The sequence below is a fragment of the Tachyglossus aculeatus genome, chromosome X1 (assembly GCF_015852505.1).
Source record: "Tachyglossus aculeatus isolate mTacAcu1 chromosome X1, mTacAcu1.pri, whole genome shotgun sequence".
Taxonomy (NCBI): Eukaryota; Metazoa; Chordata; class Mammalia; order Monotremata; family Tachyglossidae; genus Tachyglossus; species Tachyglossus aculeatus.
Genome location: NC_052101.1, coordinates 116,602,899 through 116,629,187, shown reverse-complemented (window position 1 = coordinate 116,629,187; position 26,289 = coordinate 116,602,899). Strand labels below are relative to the sequence as shown.

At 53.7% G+C, this 26,289-nt stretch overlaps 3 protein-coding genes across 3 annotated transcripts; 2 read left to right on the top strand and 1 right to left on the bottom strand.

Annotated features, from left to right (window-relative positions):
- Positions 1 to 1,100: 1,100 nt before the first annotated feature.
- Positions 1,101 to 3,951, top strand: TNFSF9 (TNF superfamily member 9). Its single transcript, XM_038771784.1, has 4 exons — positions 1,101 to 1,167; positions 1,716 to 1,948; positions 2,510 to 2,771; positions 3,314 to 3,951. Exons 1-4 carry the CDS (start codon positions 1,101 to 1,103, stop codon positions 3,733 to 3,735), a joined length of 984 nt encoding a protein of 327 aa, XP_038627712.1. The 3' UTR covers positions 3,736 to 3,951.
- A 1,067-nt stretch (positions 3,952 to 5,018) lies between these two features.
- On the bottom strand, positions 5,019 to 20,516 carry LOC119949927 (cytosolic carboxypeptidase-like protein 5). Its single transcript, XM_038771783.1, has 7 exons — positions 20,311 to 20,516; positions 18,977 to 20,210; positions 7,432 to 7,490; positions 6,961 to 7,103; positions 6,577 to 6,723; positions 5,451 to 5,581; positions 5,019 to 5,054 (listed from the first exon to the last, which is right to left on the bottom strand). Exons 1-7 carry the CDS (start codon positions 20,490 to 20,492, stop codon positions 5,019 to 5,021), a joined length of 1,932 nt encoding a protein of 643 aa, XP_038627711.1. The 5' UTR covers positions 20,493 to 20,516.
- A 2,874-nt stretch (positions 20,517 to 23,390) lies between these two features.
- Positions 23,391 to 25,800, top strand: CD70 (CD70 molecule). Its single transcript, XM_038771782.1, has 3 exons — positions 23,391 to 23,486; positions 24,744 to 24,801; positions 25,424 to 25,800. The coding sequence occupies exons 1-3, from the start codon at positions 23,391 to 23,393 to the stop codon at positions 25,798 to 25,800; spliced, it is 531 nt and encodes a 176-aa protein (XP_038627710.1).
- Positions 25,801 to 26,289: the final 489 nt, after the last annotated feature.

The following is a 26,289-nucleotide window of genomic DNA, read 5'->3' as shown; positions in this document are numbered from 1 at the left end:
TTTCTCTGCTGTTCGGTTGGGAGGGCCCACCCAAATCCCTTTCCTCTCTTAAATAATAATGGTATTTGTCAAGTGCTTACTATGTGCAAAGCACTGTTCTAAGAGCTGGGGTGATACGCACTGGGGGGATACAGGTTGATCAGGTTATCCCACGTGGGGCTCACAGTCTTTACAGATGAGGTAACTGAGGCACAGAGAAGTTGAGTGACTTGCCCAAGATCACACAGCTGACAAGTGGTGGAGCCGGGATTCAAACCCATGACCTCTGACTCCCAAACCCATGCTCTTTTCACTGAGCCACGCTGCTCTTGGAAACGTAGGGGCTGGGCTTTTACTGGAGGGAGGGTGAAGGTCTGGGGAAGGTTCTCGGGGTGGGGGGGCCTCAAATGAGCAATCAATCAATCAATCGTATTTATTGAGCGCTTACTATGTGCAGAGCACTGTACTAAGCGCTTGGGAAGTACAAATTGGCAACACATAGAGACAGTCCCTACCCAACAGTGGGCTCACAGTCTAAAAGAGCAGAAGGAAGGGGTCGGGAGGGTGGTCGCCTGCTGCCCAGAGGGGGAATTTTGGATTTCCTCTCCAAGCCTCTAGGAGCCCCTTCCTTTTCCCTCTGAAGGGGAATTTCCTAGTAGGACTCCCCAGCCCATATAACGTGATGGTTTCGGATCGTGGGCGGAGCTGGAAGGGAGAGCGGTCAGTTCTCCAGCCTGCTCTTTGGCTGGAGCTGGGGATGGGGCAGGGCCTAGCCCAGGGGGTGGAGCCCGGGCCGGGGCCTACAACAGGGACTCTGACTGATGGGAACTGTCAGAGCCGAATGAGTCACCGTTCTCCACAAGCTCAGCACTTTTTATTTCAGGTGCTGGTGACATCAGTCCCGCTACACAGGGAACCCAGAGGTCTCCCTGGCTAGCCTTCCCCTCCCTCAGCAGCCACTCCATCCTTCTGAGGGAGCCTGGGAGCTGGGGATCTGTGGTGGGAAGGGAATCCATGGGATGTGGGCTAGGGATGGGCTGGGCTCGGGGGATGAAGATCTTGCAGAACCCCAAAAGGTCCGGGGGGCGGGGGGGAGTATGTGTGTGTGTGTGCTTGCGTGCATGCGTATGCCCTCCAAATGGGAGTCTGCTGCCTTGAGCCAAAGAAGCAGAGGAGCAGAGAGGCCAGGTATCCCTGTGGCCCCAACAGCCCTTGAGCTCCTCAACCACAGATGCTGATTTTCCAGTCTAGGCAGGCTTTACAGTTCAACCGGGAGGCCCTCTGATTTTGTGGGGGTCTGGAGATGAGGGAAGCGGGGGGAGGTCTGGCCCAGATAGCTGCCCTTTCTTTCCCAGTGCCTCTGCCCCCCAGCCCTGCCCCTCTTTTCCCAGGGCCCGCAGCGCTGCCTCTCTTTCCCAGGCCCCCCAGCCCTGCCTCTCTCTTTCCCAGTGCACCCAGCCCTGCCTGTCTCCTTCCCAGTGCCCCCAACCTTGCCCCTTCCCTTCTTAGTGCCTCAGCCCTGTCCTTTTCCTTCCTAGTGTGCCCCCAGCCCTGTCCCCCTTCCCAGCGGGCCAGCCCTGCCCCCTCTTCATCCTGTCCCCCAGTGCTCTCCAGCCCGGCCCCTCCCCTCCCTCTTCGCCTGACTACGCCTTGCCCCCGGTCTATGTCACCACTCCCGGAAGCTTCCCTTCCTGGTCGCCGATAAAAACCGGTTGCCGGCGGCGGTGGCCCCACAGCCCCACTGCTCCAGCCCCACGCCCACAGCCCGGCCATGAGCTGCGCCGACCCCGAGAGCCTCCAGACGCCGCCCGCGCCCCGCACCTGCCGCGCCCTAGACTGGGCCGTGCTGGCCGCCCTGCTGCTGCTGGCCACCGCGCTGGCCGCACTGGCCTCCTGCACCGTCCTAGGGGTGTCGCTCGGGCCCCAGCCGCTGCCCACCCCAGGCTTCCTCACTTCATCCTCTCAGCAGGTCAGGAGCCGCTGGCTGCCCGGCCGCCCGGCCACCCAGCCTCCCTCCCCATCCGCCCCAGTCCACTAGTGCCAGGGCCCGAGCCCTGTCTGGTTCTCCTGGCCTGTCGGTGACTCTGAGTCTTTGTCTTATGTCGCGATGTGTCTCTGTGGGCGCGCGTGTGCATATCTGGCTTCTGGGCCTTTGTGCACAGATCAGTGTCTCTCCACACACATCCACACATCCCTGTATTTGTCCGTCCGCTTGGGTGGACAATGTGTGTGTATCTGTGTTTTCTGTGTGTATGCCCAGGTCTTTGTGTCCGTGTGTCTGTGTGTCTCTGGCACTTCACTGTGGGTTCTGCACCGTTGTGTGTGTGTCTCCGATGTAGGCCATGCCTGTGTCCCTCCGTGCATGTGTGTGTGTGTCTGCCTGCCTGAAGGTCAGAGTCAGGGCTCCCTGGTTGGGTAAGGACCCCCATCGCAGGGTCCCTGGAAGTTTTGATGATCCCGGGCCAGGCTGTTGCCTCCCGAGCAGCTCCCACCCCTGGTCTGTCCACCGCTCACCCCGGGCTCCACGCAGCCCATCGCTGCCACCGTCGGAGGAGCTACGTGGGCTGGCGCCCAGATCTGCCTGGGCATTCTCAGGCATCGCTGGTCGGGTCCCTGCGTAGCTGGAGCAGAGGACGGTGCTCGGCTCCCAGCTGGGCTGAGTTGGCAGGGGGAGAAGGAGCAGTGCGCGAGACTCCTGCTGTCGGCAAGGGGAGATCCCCGGGGCCACGGAGAGCGTCAACCTTCTCTTCTTCCCTTGCAGATCCCTGGAGCCCATCTGATCGCCAAAGACTGTAAGTGTCTTTCTTTTCTCTTTGGAGGGAAATGCATATCTCATCTCTCCCTTTCCCTGCCCTCTCCTGATCCCCTACTTGGTTTTCTGTCTCCTTGGGCGGCCCCCTCCCCAGCTGCCACTGGGCGTCAACAGGAGTTAGGGCGTACCGGCCCTTGGGACGCAAAATGTTAAAGGGTGGGTGGGAATGGTTTTTAGGAAGGTAGAGTCTGAGCTTGATGGGTGGGCGGTGGCGTCTTCGTGGGGGGAGTTTCCAGCCTCCCAGACAGTTGGGCAGATAGGAAGTGACTCCCTATCAAGCCCCCACATCTGCAGCCTCAGCAACTTCCTCCCTTGGAATCTACCCTAGCGTGGGAGGGAGAGAGGCAGTGGGAAGAGGAAGGACACCTGTCCACCTGGGCCGGGGGACCCCGATTCCTCGGGTCCCCAGTTGGTCAGGCGCTGGGGCAGATCACCTCTGGGGACCAGTCGGTGGCTGGGCTGGGGTTGAGTTGTCAAGTTCCCGTTGGAGTTAACAATACGGTTTCCACTCTGTGTCTGCAGCGGTCCTACAGTCCGGAACACTGTCTTGGGACAGCAACGACAGATTGACAGGGGTCATCATGACATCGGACTTCTCCTATGACGACAAAACCAAGGAGCTGGAGGTGAAGAGGGCTGGGATCTACTACGTCTATATCCAGCTGGCACTCAAGAGAGTGGTCCTGCCGAACTTAGAGGAGAGCAATGTCACTATTGCCGTCCATCGGACCTGGGACAACAGGCCGGAGCTGTCGCTCACCACCCACTTGAAAGGCGAAACCCCCAATTCTGTCTCTAAGTTCTCTGCCTCTCTGCTGTCCCTGCACACCGGGGCCCGCCTCCATGTGAACTTGACTGTGCCTCATGAGCTCCATGGGTGGCAGCTGAATGAAGAAAAGGTCAACTTCTTCGGACTCTTTCGGGTGGCTGAGGCGGGCAGGTAGCTGCCGTGAGAGTGCCTCAGGGGTCCGGGTCCTGGGGCGAGGAACCACGAGCTGGCTTCTTCCAACCTCCCCTCCCCCCAACGGGGGTCCCCTGGCATCTGGGCTCTTGGCCACCCACAGTGTGAGCCACAAACAGAGGGTTGGTTGTGCGGAGATACCTGGCCACATGCCTAATGGCAGGGGAACTCGGCGGTCCGGAAAATGCCACTGGTATCAACGTGCCAATCTTTGCCGGGGCCTCCTTATTTATTATGACTCTTATTTCTAATTTATTCCAGTTGGGAGATTGATGGGCGTGCTGCTGCTGCTTTTGATTTTTCTGTTTTGTAGACCTGAAGGGCCTGGACTGGCCTAGGCTGTTGGAGGAGGAGGGCCGGAGGCCCCTGTGATGGGGGCAGGGGGTGGCACTCGTACTGACCAGGCAGGTTGGGTGTTTGCTTTCGAGAGATGGGATGGCGTAGTGACGCGGTGGTTCGTGGGTATGATGAGCCTCTCTATCAGGGAGGAGGTCGGAAGGCCTGAGAGCAAAGGAGAAGGATGAAGGGGAAGCTGTTAGTTGTATTCCTTTGCCTGCTCTCCCTCTGTAGTTACCTTTCTGCTCCACCCTGTGCTTTCTGATTTCCGCCGGCTTCCCAGGGTTGGGGGCTGAGTGGTCCAGGCCCAGCCCTGGGAGGCTGAGGCAGCAACAGGAGGTTGGGGGTTCCCTCTCAGGTAGGGGCACACTGGCTCAGACCCTTCCTCCTCCAAGTCAGATGGCAGATTGAAGGAAGCCAGAGTTTTAGGAGCTTTGAGACCGCCAGAGGAGAGCCCCTCCCCTCCCAGACTGAGCCTTGGAGGGTTTTTTTTTTAATGGTATTTGTTAAGCACTTACTCTGTGCCAGGCTCTGTACTAAGCCCTGGGGTAGATTCAAGATAATCAGGTTGTCCCGCGTGGGGCTCACAGTGTTAATCCCCATTTTACAGATGAGATAACTGAGGCACAGAGAAGTGAAGTGACTTGCCCAAGGCCACACAGCAGGCAAGTGGCAGAGCCGGGATGAGACCCTAGGTCCTGGCTCTTTCCACTAGGCCACACTGCTGGGAGGCTCACTGTTGCTGCCTTTTAATGCCCTGAGCTCCTACCCCTTTCTGGGCAGCTGGGTTTAGAGCGGGGCTCGGGGGAGGAGGGTTGGAGGCAGGTGAGGATACACTTATGTTGGGGACCTGGCAATCTTCCCTCCCTTTCCGTTCCATAAATCCCACCTCTCAGCAGAGTGGACCTGGAGGACGGGGTGGGCTCACGGCTATGCCAGTGCTGGCTGCTCCTCTGCAAGCCTGGGCTGAGGCAGAGGGCGGAGGAGAGGGAGAATCAGATTCCCCCGCCCTGCCGGCTCATCTTTATTTATTCTGAGCCCCTCACCCCAAAGCTGTCCTGGAAAGCCAGGCGTTGCACTTTACACAGCTGATTTATTTATTAATGAACTTGTATGCGTCCTGACCGACATGGACACGACTTATTTATTTTATTACTACCCTATGTGTATTCTTGCCAACATGGAGGGATGGATGTAGAACAATGAATAAAAACACATTCTGAAAGTCTGCGGAGCAGTTCTCGTGTGTGTGTGTGTGTGTGTGTGTGTGTGTGTGTGTGTGTGTGTGTGTGTCTGAACGTGTGTCTCGGGCTGAGTGGCTTTGGGTTCGCCACTTCAGCCTGGCATTGAACTAACCCCCACCTGGTGGGCAGACCCTCTGACCCCAGGGCTGAAGCTGGGGAGGTGCTTTGGACTGGGCAGTATCTGTTCCCAGTTTCTGCTCTGGATCTGAGCAGTCCCTGGCTTATCCTTAATGTTCTGGGTCTCCTCTCCTGGGTGGAGCAGGAGGGGGCACCGTGGGGAGGAGAAGAAGAAGAAGCAAGGAGGGAGGGGGCTCCAAAATCCATTAGCCTCCTCACACCACAAACCAAAGCACTAGCCGCAGGAGCACACGTTCACAAGTTAGCCAGGACCCAGAGGGACACTCCCAAAGCCAGGCAGGCCCAGCTGCTGCCCAAGTGGGCCCTGGGGAAGACCTGCTTGGGGGAGGTCCAAAGCTGGGTCACTACCAGCCAGTAGGTCTCAGGGTACTCCCTTCCCCAGTTTCTTGGTGGGAGGCTGGTCTGGCCCCTCCTAGGCAGGGCCTGGTGGGGGAAAACGGGACTCATTCACTAGATCGATTGATTGCTCCATCATATTTACTGAGGCTTACTCTGTGCCGAGCACTGTACAAAGCACTTAGGAGAGTACCTCAGAATTCAGAGTGGGCAGCTGGTCCCCTTGGAGCTGGAGGTTTGGGATCTCACATTTGGGAATTCATTCATTCAATCGTATTTATTGAGCGCTTACTGTGTGCAGAGCACTGTACTAAGCGCTTGGGAAGTACAAGTTGGCAACATATAGAGACGGTCCCTACCCAACAACAGGCTCACAGTCTAGACGGGGGAGACAGAAAACAAAACATGTGGACAGGTGTCAGGTCATTAGAATAAATAGAAGTAAAGCTAGATGCGCATCATTAACAAAATAAATAGAATAGTAAATATGTGCAAGTAAAATAAATAGAGTAATAAATCTGTACAAACATATATACAGGTGCTGTGGGGAAGGGAAGGAGGTAGGGTGGGAAGGAATGGGGAGGGGGAGAGGAAAGAGGGGGCTCAGTCTGGGAAGGCCTCCTGGAGGAGGTGAGCTCTCAGTAGGGAATGAAAGCGACCCATAGCCTCCTCTTGTCCGGAATCGGATCCGCTCAGGGGGACCTGGAAGGGGAAAGACCTGAGCCCTGAGGAGTCCAGTGCTCTGCAAACAGTAAGCGTTCAATAAGTACCATCCATCAATCGAATGATATTCAGCAGGGGCTGCAGGCACTGTTGATGGGCCATGGCCGTCCTGCACCCAGTGATCCAGAGGAGAGGGGACAGATCTAGACAGTCCCCGCCGGTCCTGTGGTTGCAGCCCCTGGGCCGGCCGGGCCCTTGAGCAAGAGGTAGAGGGCAGGAAATGAGAGGTCATTTAAGATCGGCCAACAGTAGCCAGCCAAAGTTTAGCCTGGGCTCTGGCCCATGGGACCTGGGACCCAAGACCCAGCAGAGAAGATGCCCAGTCGGGCCCACCTAATTGCCTCCTACAGTGTGTCTAGGTGGGGGGCCTGGTGGGCAAGGGGCCGGTTGAAGTTCCCTGTGGTTGCCGGGCCAAGGTCCTGCAGGCCCACTTCCGACGAGGACCCAGAAGTCCTGGCTACCAGCTCTCTGCTCAGTACCGGCGTAGGGAGAAGGGGAAGAATGGGTTCCCACGTTTTGCCAACCGCCGTTGGCTGACTCGAAGTGGCACTTGGCTTCCTGCTCGAAGGCCCGGCTGGGCAAGGAGGGGCAGGGGGCCGGTCCCACCCCCGGAGGGCAAAGCGGAAAATCCCAGCTGTCCAGGGGAGGGAGTTTGGGGGGAGAACTGAAAGCTGGCCAGCCCCTGCCCCCATATGAAGATCTCTCACTCCCGCAGGAGGCCCGGGGCCCCTGGGCTGTGCCTCTTGGTGGGGCAACAGGGTAGAAGACACTGTGACGCAGCTGGGATTTGGCTCCTTGGGGGAAAACTCTGGAAGGGAGTGTGTGGCCGGGGCCGGGGCCGCCCCGAGGATGAGCCCGGCTAGCCAGCTGCTGCTGCTGCGAGGCTCGGTTTATGGAAAGACCGTGTGGGGATGGGGTAGGGGGCGGGCTGTGCGTCATTGCCGCAGCCCACTACAACAGCCTGCAACAACAACACCGGGAAGCCATGGTGACCACATCCCCATCCGCTCTCAGCCAAGCCTGCTCAGCACCCCCCACCCCGTTACACAAATTTCCCTGCATCGGCCCTTTCCCCTCCGCGGCCAATCTTTCCTCTCGACTCGGGCCGGAGCCCCAGGGCTGCACAGTTCTGTTCCAGCAGTGGCACTTTCCTGTCTCCCTGAGGCAGATTCCGGGCGGTGGTGGTATATATATATATATATATATATATATATATGTGGGGGGTGGGGGTGGGGCAGGGAGGGTTGCATTTGGGGAGAGGGGATGGGACAAGGAACAACAGCTAATGCTGCACTGCCAGCTGTAACCCTGGCCTCCACCACAGGTTCCTTCAATAATAATTCATTGACTCAATCATATTTATTGAGCACTTACTGTGTGCAGAGCACTGTACTACGCGCTTGGGAAGTACAAGTTGGCAACATAGACAGACGGTCCCTACCCAACAGCGGGCTCACAGTCTAGAAGGGGGAGACAGACAACAAAACAAAGCGTATTAACAAAATAAAATAGAGTAGTAAATATGTACAAGTAAAATAGAGTAATAAATCTGTACAAACATATATACAGGTGCTGTGGGGAGGGGAAGGAGGTAGGGTGGGGGGATGGGGAGGGGGAGAGGAATGGGGGGGCTCAGTCTGGGAAGGCCTCCTGGAGGAGGTGAGCTGTCAGTAGGGCTTTGAAGGGAGGAAGAGAGCTAACTTGGCGGATGTGTGGAGGGAGGGCATTCCAGGCCGGGGGGAGGACATGGGCCAGGGGCCGACGGCGGGACAGGTGAGAACGAGGCACAGTGAGGAGGTTAGCGGCTGAGGAGCGGAGGGTGCGGGCTGGGCTGTAGAAGGAAAGAAGGGAGGTGAGGTAGGAGGGGGCGAGGTGATGGACAGCCTTGAAGCCGAGAGTGAGAAGTTTTTGCGTGATGCGTAGGTTGACTGGTTAGCCACTGGAGATTTTTTGAGGAGGGGAGTAACAAGCCCAGAGTGTTTCTGCACAAAGACGATCCGGGCAGCGGCATGAAGTATAGATTGAAGTGGGGAGAGACAGGAGGATGGGAGATCAGAGAGGAGGCTGATGCAGTAATCCAGTCGGGATAGGATGAGAGATTGAACCAGCAGGGTAGCGGTTTGGATGGAGAGGAAAGGGCGGATCTTGGCGATGTTGCTGAGGTGAGACTGGCAGGTTTTGGTGACGGATTGGATGTGAGGGGTGAACGAGAGAGCAGAGTTGAGGATTGCTTTCTATGTGCTAAGTGCCGGGGTGGCTACAAGACAATCAGATCAGACACGTGGTCCCTGTCCTACACGGGGCCCGTGGTCTAAACAGAAGAGAGAACAGGTATTTTATCCCCATTTTACAGATGAGGAAATGGAGGCCCAGAGAAGTGAAGTGACTGCCCAAGGTCACACAATAGGAATGTGGCGAGACTGGGATTAGAACCCAGGTCTCCTGACACCCAGGCCCCGGGCTCTTTCCCCTAGGCCATGCTGCTTCCTCTGTCAGGGGAAACTGTTGGAGTTGCTGGGGGGTGGGTTGTCCTCAATGTGGCAGGTGAGGGTACGGGGATGCCCCGAGGATCAACCAGGAAGTGCCAGTCCAACCTGGGGAGCCTCAGGGATCAGGAGGAGTGCAAGAAGTTTGCTGGGCTTCAGATGTTTGGGTCTCAGTCCTTTTTTTAATGTTATTTGTTAAACACTTATGTGTCAAGCACTGTTTTAAGCGCTGAAGTAGATACAAATTTATCAGGTTGGACACAGCCCTTGTCCTCCATGAGGCTCACAGATTAAGTTGGAGGGAGGAGGAGTTAATCCCCATTTTACAGGCAAGGAAACTGAGGCACAGAGAAGTTAAGTGACTTGTCCAAGGTCACAAAATGGGTAAGTGGCAGTTGGTATTAGAAGCCAGGTCGTCTGACTCTCAGGCCTGTGCTCTTTCCCTTAAGCCATGCTGACTCCCTTTCTCCTAGGTTTGCTTTCACAAAGATGCCTGCATCTTGACAGCTCCAATATCTACACACATTGGCCATCTATTGTTGGGGAAGGGTCAACTCTAGAATTCCCCGCTACCTGCCGGCACGGAAGAGCTGGAAAGGTTAAGGCCTGCTGCACGACTGCATCCTCATTCGTTGGGAAGATTGCTTGATGAACAGCGCTGTCGGAGAGCTCTGAGTTACCTTACCTCTTACCTCTCCGGTCGTTCTTTCTCAGTCTCTTTTGCAGGCTCCTCCTCCCCCTCCCATCCTCTTACTGGGGGGGTTCCCCAAGGTTCAGTGCTTGGTCCCCTTCTGTTCTCGATCTACACGCACTCCCTTGGTGACCTCATTCGCTCCCACGGCTTCAACTATCATCTCTACGCTGATGACACCCAGATCTACATCTCTGCCCCTGCTCTCTCCCCCTCTCTCCAGGCTCGCATCTCCTCCTGCCTTCAGGACATCTCCGTTTGGATGTCTGCCCGCCACCTAAAGCTCAACATGTCGAAGACTGAACTCCTTGTCTTCCCTCCCAAACCCTGCCCTCTCCCTGACTTTCCCATCTCTGTTGATGGCACTACCATCCTTCCCGTCTCACAAGCCCGCCACCTTGGTGTCATCCTCGACTCCGCTCTCTCATTCACCCCTCACATCCAAGCCGTCACCAAAACCTCCCGGTCTCAGCTCCACGACATTGCCAAGATCCGCCCTTTCCTCTCCATCCAAACCGCTACCCTGCTCATTCAAGCTCTCATCCTATCCCGTCTGGACTACTGCATCAGCCTTCTCTCTGATCTCCCATCCTCGTGTCTCTCTCCACTTCAATCCATACTTCATGCTGCTGCCCGGATTATCTTTGTCCAGAAACGCTCTGGGCATATCACTCCCCTCCTCAAAAATCTCCAGTGGCTACCAATCAATCTGCGCATCAGGCAGAAACTCCTCACCCTGGGCTTCAAGGCTCTCCATCCCCTCGCCCCCTCCTACCTCACCTCCCTTCTCTCCTTCTACAGCCCAGCCCACACCCTCCGCTCCTCCACCGCTAATCTCCTCACCGTACCTCGCTCTCACCTGTCCCGCCATCGACCCCCAGCCCACGTCATCCCCCGGGCCTGGAATGCCCTCCCTCTGCCCATCCGCCAAGCTAGCTCTCTTCCTCCCTTCCAGGCCCTACTGAGAGCTCACCTCCTCCAGGAGGCCTTCCCAGACTGAGCCCCTTCCTTCCTCTCCCCCCTCGTCCCCCTCTCCATCCCCCCCATCTTACCTCCTTCCCTTCCCCACAGCACCTGTATATATGTATATATGTTTGTACATATTTATTACTCTATTTATTAATTTATTTTATTTGTACATATCTATTCTATTTATTTTATTTTGTTAGTATGTTTGGTTTTGTTCTCTGTCTCCCCCTTTTAGACTGTGAGCCCACTGTTGGGTAGGGACCGTCTCTATACGTTGCCAATTTGTACTTCCCAAGCGCTTAGTACAGTGCTCTGCACATAGTAAGCGCTCAATAAATACAATTGATGATGATGATGAGTTGTTCTGACCCTCCCCCCGCCCCCCCCCCAAGTCCCATCAGCTTGTCAGCCTGCCTTCTGGGGCCTGCCCTGAGGCCACCCAGGGCAGCAGTGGGAAGGCGGGGTGGGCGGAAGGACTGCCAGGCAATCGTGCTAATGATGGGGATCCAGGCCGGTTTCGGGGGGTGGAAACAAACGGTATGTGGCTCCAAAGAGGTTGAATCAGTAGGTATACTGCACACCCTGCTTATGTAAAGATGACGCAGATTGTTGAGCTTGTCCTGAGTCAATGCGGGCAGAGACAGAACTTTCTACGGAAAATTCTCTTCCAAAAGAGGCGGACCTGGTCTGTGCTCCCGTGACTTTATCAAGCGCCTTATCAAGTGACTTATTGAGTGCTTACTGTGTGCAGAGTATCGTACTGAATACTTGGGTAAGTCCAATATAATAGAATTGTTCGACACAATCCCTGCCCAGAGGGAATTTACAGTCTACAGGGGGAGATGGATATTAAAATAGATTAGGGACAGGGGAAATAGCAGAGTTTAAGACTATTTACATGATTATTGTGGGGCTGGGATGAGAGTATCAAGGAGCTTAAGGGGTACACAGTCAAGTTCATAGGCAATGGAGGGGGAGGACAGATAGGGAAGCAGGGAGGGATAAGGATGAGAAGCAGCGTGGCTCAGTGGAAAGAGCCCGGGCTTTGGAGTTAGAGGTCATGGGTTCAAATCCCGGCTCCGCCAACTGTCAGCTGTGTGACTTTGGGCAAGTCACTTCACTTCTCTGCGCCTCAATGACCTCATCTGTAAAATGGGGATTAAGACTGTGAGCGCCCCGTGGGACAACCTGATCACCTTGTAACCTCCCCAGCGCTTAGCCATAGTAAGCGCTTCATAAATGCTATCATTATTATAAGGGAAATAGAGGGCTTAATCTGGAAAGGTCTCTGGGACTCTTTGGGCTGAGGGCGGAGAACGGTGCTTTGCACATAGTGAGCGCTTAACAAATACCATTATTATTATTATCTAATAATCTAATAGAATCTTATCTATTCTATTTATTTTATTTTTTAGTATGCTTGGTTTTGTTCTCTGTCTCCCCCTTTTAGACTGTGAGCCCACTGTTGGGTAGGGACTGTCTCTATATGTTGCCAACTTGTACTTCCCAAGCGCTTAGTACAGTGCCCTGCACACAGTAAGCGCTCAATAAATACGATTGATTGATTGATTATTATGCCCGAAGGCGATCTCTCTGCTGCAGGCCCGTGGAACCGGGGAAGGAGAGGGAGATGCCAGGCTTTTGGTAGGGGCCAGTAAGCGTTAGACTGTGAGCTCGTTGTGGGCAGGGAACGTGTCTGTTTATTGTTATAGGGTACTCTCTGAAGCGCTTAGTACAGTGCTCTGCACACAACGAGAGCTCAGTAAATACGATTGAGTGAGTGAGTGAGTGAGTGAATGAATGAATGAATGAATGAATGAACAAAGGCAAAAGCTGGTTCCCTGCCAGGGACTCATTCTTGAAGTGAGCACGAGGGGGCAGCACTGATCCAAGCCGGTCGACCAGAGGGACAGAAGGCAGAGCTAGCCATCTCCATCCATCCATCCATCAATCAATCAATCGTATTTATTGAGCGCTTACTGTGTGCAGAGCACTGTACTAAGCGCTTGGCAACATATAGAGACAGTCCCTACCCAACAGTAGGCTGAACTTTGGAAACCAAGATTGGATGGACGAAGTGGCCCCCCGCCTGAAGCCGCCGCAGCAGAAGGCCTCAGGATTAGAGCAGCAAAGGGACAGAGGGACAACATTATGAGAAGCAGCGTGGCTCAGCGGAAGGCGCGCGGGCTGGGGACTCAGAGGTCGTGAGTTCTAATCCCGGCTCTGCCGCTCGTCAGCTGTGTGACTTCGGGCAAGTCACTTAACTTCTCTGGGCCTCATCTGTAAAATGGGGATTAAGACTGTGAGCCCCACGTGGGACAACCTGATTGGCTTGTATCTACCCCAGCGCTTAGAACAGTGCTTGACACATAGTAATGATAATAATAATAATAATAATGATAGCATTTATTAAGCACTTACTATGTGCAAAGCACTGTTCTAAGCGCTGGGGAGGTTAACAAGGTGATCAGGTTGTCCCACGGGGGGCTCACAGCCCTCACCCCCATTTTACAGATGAGGTAACTGAGGCCCAGAGAAGTTAAGTGACTTGCCCAAAGTCACACAGCTGATAAGTGGTGGAGCCAGGATTTGAACCCATGACCTCTGACTCCAAAGCCCGGGCTCTTTCCACTGAGCCACACTGCTTCTCCAAGCACTTCCTCCGCACATCCGCCAAACTAGCTCTCTTCCTCCCTTCAAGGCCCGAGAGCTCACCTCCTCCAGGAGGCCTTCCCAGACTGAGCCCCCTCCTTTCTCTCCCCCTCCTTCCCCTCTCCATCCCCCTGCCTTACCTCCTTCCCTTCCCCACAGCACCTGTATATATGTATATGTTTGTACGTATTTATTACTCTTTATTTATTTATTTTACTTGTACATATCTATTCCATTTATTTTATTTTGTTAATATGTTTTGTTTTGTTCTCTGTCTCCCCCTTCTAGACTGTGAGCCCACTGTTGGGTAGGGACCGACTCTATATGTTGCCAACTTGTACTTCCCAAGCGCTGAGTACAGTGCTCTGCACACAGTAAGTGCTCAATAAATACAATTGATTAACAAATACCATTATTATTATGATTGTTATTAATAACATTACCCCTGGCACATAATAAGCACTTAACAAACACCATTAAAAGACAAAATCACAAACCGGGTTAATGGGGCAGGGAAGGGGAACAGGGCATCTTGGCTTTTTCCCTTCCTTCCGGGCAGCTGTTAGGAGAGAAACTCTCCAATCAGTTGTTTGCCTGCTCTCTCAGGGAGGAAGGAGCAAGAGGAACTCAAAGAGGAGGGGCAGAGCAACAGGGGAACCCCGGGATTCCTTTGTTAGTCTGTCTCCTCCAACCGCCCATGACACAGTGCACGAGAGAGTTTTCTCTGCATAACCTGGCTAGTCTACCCTTCTTTGCTGAGCCAATGAGTCATCAGGGTTGCTGTTGGTGGCAAATAGGTTTCCACTTGCCAACTGTAGGAAACGAACTCTCATTACCCGAAGAACTGAGCCATTCAGACTGTCAGAGCAGGTGGCGAGCACATGGACCTCATGAGCCCAGGAATAGTGCAGGCAGAAGTTAGCAGTCAATCCAAAAATAATAATTATAATTGTGGTATTTGTTAAGCACTTACAATGTGCCAAAAGGGCTTGAGTAAAATCGGGTTGCTGGAGGGGAAAAGTTAGCGATGATGATGGTGATATTTGTTAAGCGCTTACTAGGTGCCACACACTTTACTAAGTGCCGGGGTGGACACAAGCAACTCAGGTTGGACACAGTCCCTGACCCACATGGGGTTCACAGTCTTAATCCCCATTTTACAGATGAGGTAACTGAGGCACAGAGAAGTTAAGTGACTTGCCCAAAGTCACACAGCTGATAAGCAGCAGAGCTGGGATTAGAACCCACGACCCTTGAATCCCAAGCCCAGGCTCTTTCCACTAAGTCACACTGCTTCTCAATATTAGTGATATTAGAAGGCTGAAGAAGCAGCAAAGCATCGGACAGAAGGTCCAGGATGGATTGCCGGGGGAAAAGATGACCAAACCCTAACTGTGAGGATGGGGGTCCAGGAGACGGAGTCCCAGGCCTGAGCCGGGAATGGCAAGGCTCTTGGTCTCCTGTCTCTGGGACTATAGTCTCCCAGTGTTGCCTTGTTTGGGGTGGGTTTGTTTGCTCTTGATTTTGTTCTACCTTCGATTTCTTGTGCATTTTTAACAACTGGAGAAAGTCATTCTCCTCCCCTACTTGTACCATACTCAGCAGTGATTTAGGAGACGAGGGAGAATGCAGCAGGGCTGACTGCTCAAGAATCTCATGGAGATTTTGCTCTGAGACCACAGGTGTCTTTCACCACCCCTGCCTGCCGACTCCCAGTAGGGACCAGGACCAGGTGAGAGAATGGGGATGGCTCGGGTGCAATCCATCACCACACCTGCCAAAACAACTCGAGAGGGCATATGTCCTCCAGAAGGTTGGACATCCTTTCGCTCCCCTCTCTTCCCTTCGCTCCCAAACCCTGACCTAAAGTCCCCTAATAAAAATAGTAATAATGATGGTATTTATTAAATGCTTACTATGTGCCAAGCACTGTTTGATAACTTGGTGGCTTGGTTGAAGAGACAGCAGAGTCAGCACCATTGCATCACTTTCGGAATGTAAGTGGCCAAACAAGAGATACAATGCTTGCCTCCAAGAAGCCTTCCCTGACTAACCCCTCATTTCCCCACCCTATTTGCCATCCCTTCTGCCTCTCCCCTGCACTAGGGTCTGTTTGGGTCTGAGAGTCAGAGGACCTGGGTTCTAATTCTGCTCAGTCACATGTCTGCTGTGTAATCTTGGACAGGTCATTTCTCTTCTCTGTGCCTCAGTCATCCCATCTGTAAAATGGAGATTAAATCCTACTGAGCCCCATATAGGACAGGGACTGTGTCCAACATGATTAAGTTGTATTTACCCCAGCGCTTAGAACAGTGCTTGGCACATAGTAAGTGCTTAACAAGTAGGATAATAATAATACCCCGTAAGCACTAATAATAATACTTATCCCATCCCCACAGCACTTATGTTCATATCCTTATGCTCAGTTGGTTCTCCTATCTGTAACAATTTTAATGTTTGTCTCCCCAACCCCAGACAATAAGCTCCTTGAGATCCTGCTGACCAACTGTATTGTACTGTAATCTCACAAGCATTAATATAGTGTCTCTACAAACAGTAAATGAAGCAACCTGGCCTAGTGGAAAGAGCATGGACATGAGAGTCAAAGCACCTGGGTTCTCATCCTGGCTCCATCACATGTCTGCTGTGTGACTTTGGGCAAGTCACTTCACTTCCTCTGTGGTCCAGTTCCCTCACCTGCCTCAGTTTCCTCCTACTGTGAGCCCCACAATTATTATTAATAAACATCCAATAAATACCACTGATGGATTGATTGGAGCCCAGGCTAGGGGTGGTGGGGCATTCAGCAGTTGGAGCCCCATGTACCCAGGCAATTTAGGTCCTGTGGAGGAAGCTGGCCCAGGATCATTCATTCATTCATTCAATCGCATTCACTGAGAGCACTGTACTAAGCGCTTGAGAAGTACAAGTCGGCAACAGCTGGCTGGGGCAACTGTGGTTTGATTGAGGCTGTACTGAGATCCATACAAAGCAAAGCAAACAGAGTCAGGTCTCATTCTGAGAAAGGCGCCAGGCTCATCATCATCATCATCAATCGTATTTATTGAGCGCTTACTATGTGCAGAGCACTGTACTAAGCGCTTGGGAAGTACAAATTGGCAATACATAGAGACAGTCCCTACCCAACAGTGGGCTCCAATGGAGAGTGCCAGGTGCAATCAGAGAAAAGGGCTGACAGACACACACCTGGAATTTCGAGGCCAGAGCTGGAGTTCCAATCAACCGGCCTGGTCTATGTGCCTGGGAGTCAGAGAACGTGGGTTTTAATCCCTGCTCTGCTAGTTGTCTGCTATGTGACCTTGGGCAAATCATTTCACTTCTCTGGGCCTCAGTGACCTCACCTGTAAAATGGGGATTAAGACTGTAAGCCCCATGTGGGACATGGACTGTGTCCAACCTGGTTATCTTGCATTTACCCTAGTGCTTAAGTACCATGCCTGGTACATGGTTAGCGCTTAACAAATACCATTAAAGAAATAACCAGAAACCTGGGGAGGAGAGAGGGGTGTGTGCGTATGTGAGATATAACATGGCCAAGAGTGTGGTCAAAGTGGCACTGAGGTAAGGGGGTGTGGCACACCTAATCATTGGGTTCTTGGCCCTGCTGTTGCCATTGAGTAACTTGCAACATGTTTACAAGTTAAGGCTTGCGGGTAGGAAACTTAACCAATTTGCCTTCAGGGCCAGAGCTATCAGTTTGGGAGGTCAAAAGGGGATTCCTTTGGGAGAAGGCACCTCCCTCCAGCAAACGATTGCCTCCCTCTCAGTGAATGGTTGCCCATCTCAATGTAAAATACCTCCCTCCCAAAACTACAATGGCGGTAATTGGGAGTGAATTTGCCATTGTTCTCCCAGCCTAGGAATAACTGTAGGGGTGGTGATTTAATCATTATTTCTAAAATTCTACTGCATTAAAATTTTGCTAAATTGGTAAAGGAGGTATAAAAGCAAATCAAACACAAAAAGTCATCTTGATATATTTGAAATATAAATATATATATTTTTAGACTGTGAGCCCACTGTTGGGTAGGGACTGTCTCTATATGTTGCCAACTTGTACTTTCCAAGCGCTTAGTACAGTGCTCTGCACACAGTAAGTGCTCAATAAATACGATTGATGATGATGATGATATCTGGCTGGTATAAATGCGATGGTTTGAATAAGGAAGCCTACCTCGACATGTGCACTATGGGATTAACCAAATGTGTGGTGAAAAGAAAATGTGTGGAAGATATGTGGTCACTTGTATAATTTTTGATAAACTGGAATATTAAAATTTGGCATAAAGAGATATTGTTGGGGTAAAGGTAGGACTAAGATTGGAAGGGAAACTTGGAATGATAATTGAATCTGGAGTTTTCTTCTCCTTAAATGGATTTTTAAGAAGTTAACTAAAATAGGGTTAGGCTGAGAAACTTTGTCAGCCATTGATCTTAAGGAGTTTAGTAGGGGGACAGCTGCACACAAAGTCCAGATTTAATTGCTGCATATTATAAATTGGATGTATTAGAAATAGGGTTTGTTCATCTTGGCTTGTTAAATTGGCTCAAATGGTCTTTAATATAAAATTTCCATTATGTTAAGGGTTGACAATGCAAGTTCTGCATGAAACAGCGTGGCTCAGTGGAAAGAGCACGGGCTTTGGAGTCAGAGGTCATGGGTTCAAATCCCAGCTCCGCCAATTGTCAGCTGTGTGGCTTTGGGCAAGTCACTTAACTTCTCTGGGCCTCAGTTACCTCATCTGTAAAATGGGGATTAAGACTGTGAGCCCTAGTGAGACAACCTGATCACCTTGTAACCTCCCCAGCGCTTAGAACAGTGCTTTGCACATAGTAAGCGCTTAATAAATGCCATTATTATTATTATTATTATTGAGGAGCAGTGAGGCCTAGTGGACAGAGCCCGTGACTTGGAGTCAAAGGACCTGGGTTCTAATACCAGCCCTTCCAGTTGCCGGCTGTGTGACCTTGGGCAAGTCACTTAACTTCTCTGGGCCTCAATTTCCTCATCCGTAAAATGGGGATTCAATATCTTGTTTGCCCTTCTACTTAGACTGTGAGCCCCACATGGGCCAGGGACTGTGTCCAATCTGATTATCCTGTCTCTAACCCAGAACAGAGGAAGGTTGGTATGAGCCCCACAGTCTTGACCATTTCTCAGCTGCCCAGAACAGGATGGGCAAGTTTGAGTTCACTTTTATGTGAATTCAGTGGTGTCAGACTCCTTGATCAATCAATCGTATTTATTGAGCGCTTACTGTGTGCAGAGCACTGTACTAAGCTCTTGGGAAGTACAAGTTGGCAACATATACAGACAGTCCCTACCCAACAGTGGGCTCACAGTCTAGAAGGGGGAGACAGAGAACAAAACCAAACATATTAACAAAATAAAATAGATAAGTACAAGTAAAATAGAGTAATAAATATGTACAAACATATATACATATATATAGGTGCTGTGGGGAAGGGAAGGAGGTAAGACGGGTGGGATGGAGAGGGGGATGAGGGGGAGAGGAAGGAAGGGGCTCAGTTTGCCCGCTGAATCTCTGCTCCATGTGACCGGCCTGGGCCAAAGCCCCCTTGCCGGTCTGTCCTCTCAGCCTTTCTGCCCCCTCCTCTCCCCCCGACGTCCCCGGCCCAGGCCTTCTCCGGAGGCCGCCCCCGCCCCTGCGTGAGCCCCGGGGTGCCCACCTGGGCGCTCTCATCACTGAAGCTGTTCCCGTACATGAAGCAGCCCCTCTTGGAGGCGTGGCCGTGCAGGTCCACGTAGTAGGCCACGCCGCTGTCCTGCGGGGGGATGACCTCTTTGGCCACCGGGTTGCGAAGCTCACCCGGCCCGGGGGCCAGGATCCACAAGCTGCCGGGGTCCCGGTCGCCCGGCTCAGCCCGGACCCAGGGTTCGGGGCGGCCCCCGCCGGATCGGGGCTTCAGCTGGGCCCCGTCGTGGAGATCATCGGCTCGGTCGAGGTAAGAGAAGGGGGCCGCCTGTGCGGGGTGTGGGCCCAGACGCGAGTGGACGTGGTGGTAGAGCAGCACCGCCTTGGCTCCGTAGATTGCCGGGTGCAGGACGGCATCTGGCTTCAGATACTGACGGTTCAGGTTCACCCCTCGCGAGTCCGTGCGGTAGTGGCCCCGCACTACACCATCGGGGTTCAGCATGGGAATCAACTTGAAGACAAAGAGACGACGCAAGGTTTGGGCCCGGGGGTCGTCGGGCCGCAGGATGAAGTCCAGAAAGCCGTTAAAGACGAAACTGGAGGGCGTCTCCCCGGGGTGGACTCTGCTGCTCAAGAAGAACACCTTCTTGCCGGAGAAGCAGAAGGGCCGGGGAGTGCTGGTGTCAGGAAACAGCTGGTCCAGCCGGGGCTCTCGCTCCTCTTGCCGCCCATGGCAGGAGCTGACCGTCAGCAGGTCCACACGCAGCCCATCCAGAGAATAGCACAGGAGTTCCCGGTGGTAATAAATGGAGTCCAGGGGGCTGCTAAGGGAAGGGTGGTCCTCTCGGAAGCGCTGGTCGAGCTGGTTCAGCAGCTCCTGGCAGTCACTGTAGGAGAAGGGGTAGCAGAAGGCAAAGAAGGTGGTGGCCCCGCGGCCCTCCAGGAAGCGGTGAATGAAAGACAGCACGAATTGCGTCTCTGTCATCTCAAAGGTGGGCCGGTCGCGGACCCGCTCCCAGCGGGGACGGGTGGGCAGGGTGCGCACGAAGGGAGCCATGCCCTGAGAGTACAGCTTGCTCTGCTTGTTCATGTTCATGATGTTGATCTTGATGAGTTTTCCTGGAACGCCTCCCCGCACGCTGAAATAGAACCAGGACCTGTTCCCATTCTCGAACTCAGTCTCGGCACAGTCGGGCCTCGTCCAATCAATCAATCAATCAATCGTATTTATTGAGCGCTTACTATGTGCAGAGCACTGTACTAAGCGCTTGGGAAGTACAAATTATCTTGGCTTGGGAAGTCCACACGTTGAACTCGTAGTCAGGGGAGGGGGAAATGCTGCTGGTGGGGAGTGGACCCCCGTCCCCGCCCCCCTCCCCCTCACCAGCCTCAGGATCCACCTTCTCCACATGGGCCAAGTTCCCTGAGTCAAAGCGGGAACTGAAGAGCAACCCCCCACAGCGCAGTTCCATGGTAAGGCTGAGCATGCATCCTCCTGCCCCAGACTGGCCCTAAGAGCTCTCTCCGGGGCCCGGCGCTCTCTTTCCGCCTCCCGCACCGGGCCCAGGCGTGGGCCCGGCCCCAAACAAAACCTTGATCGGTGCAGCATAAATAAGGACAGATTTATTGGGTTACCACCAGCTCCCAAATCACCCCATTCCAACCCTGCCTCCTCAAGCCCAAATTAGGATTGGCGCTCAGTTGGGCCAACCACAAGCCTGTGGGCTATCTGGAACCCACTGACTCGCTTGTGCGAGTTTGTGAGGGTGAGATAGAGTGCGTGTGTGGGTTGAGCTCCCCATCTTCACTTCTGATGTGTTCCCAGACCTGGCCATCAGAACTGTGGCTATAAAAACTCCTTGAAGAGTATGCATTGCACCTGTCTTCTGTTCCCAGTTGGCGAGCCTGGGGAGGAAAGGTCCGGGTGGTGGCGGGAGGTGCAGCCATGCACAAACATGTACATTCTCTCTCTCTCTCTCTCAAACACACACACACACACACACACACACACACACACGGCACCATTTTTAAAATGGTTTTGGTGGAGCCAGGAGCTGAGGGTGAAATCCTCTCCAGCCAGAGGTGAGAACCACAAGTTGGCTTGGATAAATCTTCCTTCCTCCTCTAAGGGAGGCAGGAATCAGGATGGGGCCGGGGCCAGAAAGGGAGGAAGGAGGAGAGAGGCATAGAAGAGAGGAGGAAAAGGGAGAGAGGGGGGCAAAGGAGGCAGAATTCACCTGCTGCTCTCAGTGGGCCTCCTCCTCCTTTTCCTCCTCTTCCTCCTTTTCTGCCACCCTCCATGGTTCCTGTGGAGTTGCACGCACTGAGCCTCCACTGCTTCTGCTCAGGCCATCGCGGCGGCACTGGCCACAGTACTGCGTGAATCAGCCCACCCTGAAGGTGACGGAGGAAGCGACATGGCCCAAGACGGACTGTTTCATACGGGGATGTCACCAAGTGCTGCCCAACGCAACCTGAACAGAAGAATCGGCCATCGCCGTTGCTTAGAAATGGTGGGGGCAACCCCGCCTGGCACCATACCGGTGTGAATAGGAGTTTTGCATGCAGTAGGGAACACGAATTTCCAAACTCCCTGGAAACTCTTGTTCAAGCCCAGCACCAGCAAGGCCATGTGTGTTTGGGCAGAAGGCCACCCTTGATCTTAGAGAAGCAAGACTGTAAGCCCGTTGTTGGGTAGGGACCGTCTCTATATGCTACCAACTTGTACTTCCCAAGCACCTAGTACAGTGCTCTGCACACAGTAAGTGCTCAATAAATACGATTGAATGAATCAATGAATGAACATGGTGTAGCGGGAAGCAGCGTGGTGTAGTGGATAGAATAAGGGCCTGGAGTCGGAAGGTCATGGGTTCTGATCACGGCTCTGCCACTTGTCTGCTGTGTGACCTTGGGCAAGTCCCTTCACTTCTCTGTGCCTCAGTTACCTCATCTGCAAAATAGGGATCGAGACTGTGAGCCCCATGTGGGACAGGGACTGTGTCCATCCCAATTTGCTTGTATCCACCCTAGTGCTTAGTACAATGCCTGGCACATAGTAAGTGCTTAACAAATACCATAATTATTATTATTAGAGGACAGCTGAGAATTGGGTAGTCATGGACCCAGCTCCATTAACATCTGAAAGGGGCAGTCAGCTCAGAGCCCCATGGGAAGCACGACTTGGGCAGTACATCCACGAGGATCAGGGAGGTTGTGGGGGGATCTCAAAGAGCTGCCCGCACACACCGTCTTTGTCTCTCCACATCCTGAGCATCTCACATCTGGACCCGGGCCCAGAGTGACTGGCCAGCAGAGGGGAGAGCCATTACCTCCTTTGAGGAGGACTGAGCTGAGTTACTTGGCCATTTACAACTCGGGAGGGAAACCGACCACAGCAGAGATCTTCACTGCACCTCAGCACATGGTTCGGGGGGGCGATGTCACCGGACAGAGCTCTGCTCTTTGAAAGTGGAACTCTCAGAAAAAAGGCTGAGTGAAAACGCTTCACCCAGAAACCAGCTGAGTGGTGGGGGGAGGGGGAGGCGTGCCGTTGGGGCAGTGGCTTGTCTCTCCACAGCCTTACCTCAAGTCAGCTGCTGACTTTGGGCATATGCCTCCCTGCCCCTCCACCTCTAAACTAGGCCTCCCAGAACATGTGGCCTCTAGTAATTCTCCCATGTGCATACATACACACACACACATGACACAGCTCTCTCCATACCATGGGGGTGAAAGCCCAGCCTTCCCCCACCTCCCTGAGCCCCCAGCTTGGTTCTGCCTCTGTCTTCCCCGGGGGGGCAAGAGAATGAGTCCCAAGGACCGCTGGGGGATGGGAGGGACCCACTAAGGCAACTGGAGAGAAGAGGCTGCAGAGAGGAGGGAGGCTGCACCCAGAGAGGGGAGGAGCCTGAGGACAGCAGAAGTGTAAAGCTGCTGGGGGTGGGAGGGGAGGTGGGTGCGCCAGGAGGGGACTCCAGGACAGCATCTAGGACCATGTGGGGGATCTGCCTGATCCCAAAAGGCAGAGAATTGGAACTTGCACCAATCTCATAGCTTTTGTCCCCCCATATCCTCTTCTGAAAACGGAAAAGTCCCAGAGGTTTGATGTGTGGGAGGCGAGAAAGGGGCAAGCTGACCACAACCCTAGGAGGAGCTTCATTTGGGATTTCCTCTCTGTGGGGCGTGCACATGTCTCTCGCTCACACACACACACACACACATATACACACACACTCATACATCATTCTCACACATTCACAAACCACACACATACACTCATATACACACAGAGACCTGCAGCACCTTGCCCAGGGCAGGATACACTGGAGCTCTTCCCGTGGCTGGTCCTAAAGAGGAGGGCCATGCCCTTTTGGGAGAACCGAAGGATGGTCTGCCTTGTGGCCTGGCTCACTCTGCTCAGCTTCTTCCAGCTGGCACACTTCTTCTTATCTCTATACCCACTGGCAGGCAGGGACCCCACGGTGAGTGTCTCTTTTTTGTAGCTTGAGGTTTGGGGTGGGGAGTGAGGGAGGTTGCCGGGTCCCTAGGGGTGGGGGAATGGGAGACAGAGGGAGTGGCTGGCCCTGGTCGGGAGAGGGGAAAAGGATCTCTCTTTCCTCTCCACCGGCAAGCTTCCAAGCCTTTAGTAAGAAGCAGAGGCAGGTGCTTGTGAGCTGGGGGGGGTGGGGAGGGAGCTAGGGAGTTGAGACTCTGGGAAGGATGGGATGGGGAGGATGAGAAGGATGGGATGGGGAGGATGGGAAGGAGCAGAATTGGGATCTGTCCCCAGGGGCTTCCTGGGGGGCTTTCAGGGACAGGTGTTTTTTCCTACTTCTGACCCCTCCAACAGCCACCAGGTCCCAGCAGGATGCTTGGGGCTCAAAGGGGCCTCGGGAAACTGCCCTCTTCCTCTGCCCAGAGGGGCAGAAGCCCTAGGAGGAGCAGCAGTGTGGCTCAGTGGAAAGAGCACGGGCTTTGGAGTCAGAGGGCATGGGATCAAACTCTGGCTCCGCCAATCGTCAGCTCTGTGACTTTGGGCAAGTCACCTAACTTCTCTGTGCCTCAGTACCTCATCTGTAAAATGGGGATTAAGACTGTAAGCCCCCCGTGGGACAACCTGATCACCTCGTAACCTCCCCAGCGCTTAGAACAGTGCTTTGCACATAATAAGCGCTTAATAAATGCCATTATTATTATTCTTGCTTTCGAGCCCGGGAAATTTAATCTCAGTCCTTCCTGTTGCAGTGAAAGTCCATTTTCCCCTTCTTCAAAGCGTTCCTTCTACCTGAGGTTGGGTGTCAGTCTGGAGGGAAAAAAGGCACGAAATTTGGTAATTTGGTTGAGCCTAGTCTCATGCTGAGGCCTGGGGAGAGAAAGCTGACGAGAAGGAAGAAAACAGAGGAAAAAGAGAGAGAGAGGCAGAGAAAGACTTAGAGTGGAAGGCAAAGGGAGGGGGTTGGAGTGGGGTTGCAGGAAGGGCTGGGGAGCAAAAGGGAGAAAAGGTAAGAAGCAGGGGCTAGGGGAAGGAGCAAGGATTGGAATGGGCCACTAAGTGGATATTAAGCCAATCGTAGGCCAAACACCTCCCAAACATGCTAACTGAATGGATGATTTGGCAAGTGGGGAAGGGGCCCTGGGATGTGACTTCATTTCTGTATCCTCAGTGAGCCGAAGTTTAAGGGAGGGGCTCTGGACTTCCCCTGTCCCTCACAACATCCATGGCTCTCTGTTCTTTCCAGCTCTTGTCGAAAGAAAAGGTTAAATTCCCTACAGCTCATCTTCTCCTCAATCACTCAGGTGAGTGCTGCTTCCCTCAAGCTCCTCTCTCCCCTTGCCCCCCACGCCTCACAGTTGTTGAGGTGCAGATCGGGGTTGGGGGGCAGGGGTGTCTGGTAATGGAGCTCCCCAGGGGATGGAGGAGGTGGAAAGCTGGGGCTCCTGGGTCCTCTCCTATTGAGCCAAGAAGGCCTGGTCTAGGCTTCAGGTTTTCCTTCTCCCTGGAAAATGGGGGAAATTCTGGGCAAGGGGGTGGGTGAGGTGCGGTAGGGGCTGATGAACTCTTCCCACACCTGCCTCCCAGAGAGATGTGAAGGCAAAGTAGGGGGCTGGGAACCCTGTGGGGTGGTCCTGCTGCCAGGAGAGAGGAATCAGGGTTGGAAGAGAAGAGGGAGTGGGAGGGATTGGTGGTCAGAGTGGGAAAGAGATGAGGGCTAGCTGACCTCTCGTGGTTGATGGTCCCGCCACCCCGAAATCAGTTTGGCTCTGGGGGTCCTGAGCGTTCCAACTCCAGCAGCAGCCCATGTTGGGGCAGGGGGTCTTCTTGAGTGGCTCACCCTGCTGCAGGATGGGGGCATAGGCAAAGGGCCACCTGCAGAGGAGGGGGCATTCAGGGTCCCTGACACGTCTGCTCCTCTCCTAGATGGTTTGCCGGTGAAGCGGCTTCAATGGATGGGGGGCGCCCAACAGGGCCGCTCCTTCGTGCAGGGGATGGAGCTGACGGCGGGGAACCTGAAGGTCCTCCAGGGCGGCATCTATTACATCTACATCCAGGTGACCCTGAGCAACTGCTCTCTGGGCCAGGAGAGAACCTTGTCCATCAAAGTCCACACCCCGCAGTGGTCTGCCAAGCTGCTGAGCCATGAATTTGGCAGAAGCTGCTCCCTCTTCATGGGTGGCCAGTTCCTGCTCTCTTCCCAGGACGTGCTCGAAGTGGAGTGCAACTCACCTGAGGTCCCCTGGGGAGGCAGAGATGAGACCTTCTTTGGAGCCTTCCTGGTGGACCGAGGCTCCCCCTGACCTCCCGGGGACAGCTCCCTATTGGCTGCTTGGAGCTCCCAGCACCCTGAGGTGGTGGGGTTGGAGGGGAGTGGGAGCTGGGGGATTTCATTTCCGTTTTAGCTGCACGCGGGACTCCAGATCTGTTGAGTGGTGTTCTTTGCCTCTTTGTGCCTCAGTTTCCTCCTGGGTTCCATGGGAAGTTGGGGAAAGTGTGGGGAAGGAAGGGCCCTCCCTGCCTTTGCCCTGCTGGGCTTGGCGGGCAGAGAAGGGGGCCAGGAATTTAGGCCTCCAGATCCTCCCCAGTGGAAACAGGCTAGGCTGGTCCACTTCCAGGCCCTCTGAGCCAATAGGCCTCTTCTAGAGGGCACAGACCTCTGGCTGTTAGCTATCATACATCCACCCGGTCTACTGGAATTGGAACGCAGGACTCCTGGGTCCTCGTTTCACTCCCCTCCAACCTGTTGTGGAACCCAGACAGCCCCTTCAAATTCTGCTGTAGCCCCTGGT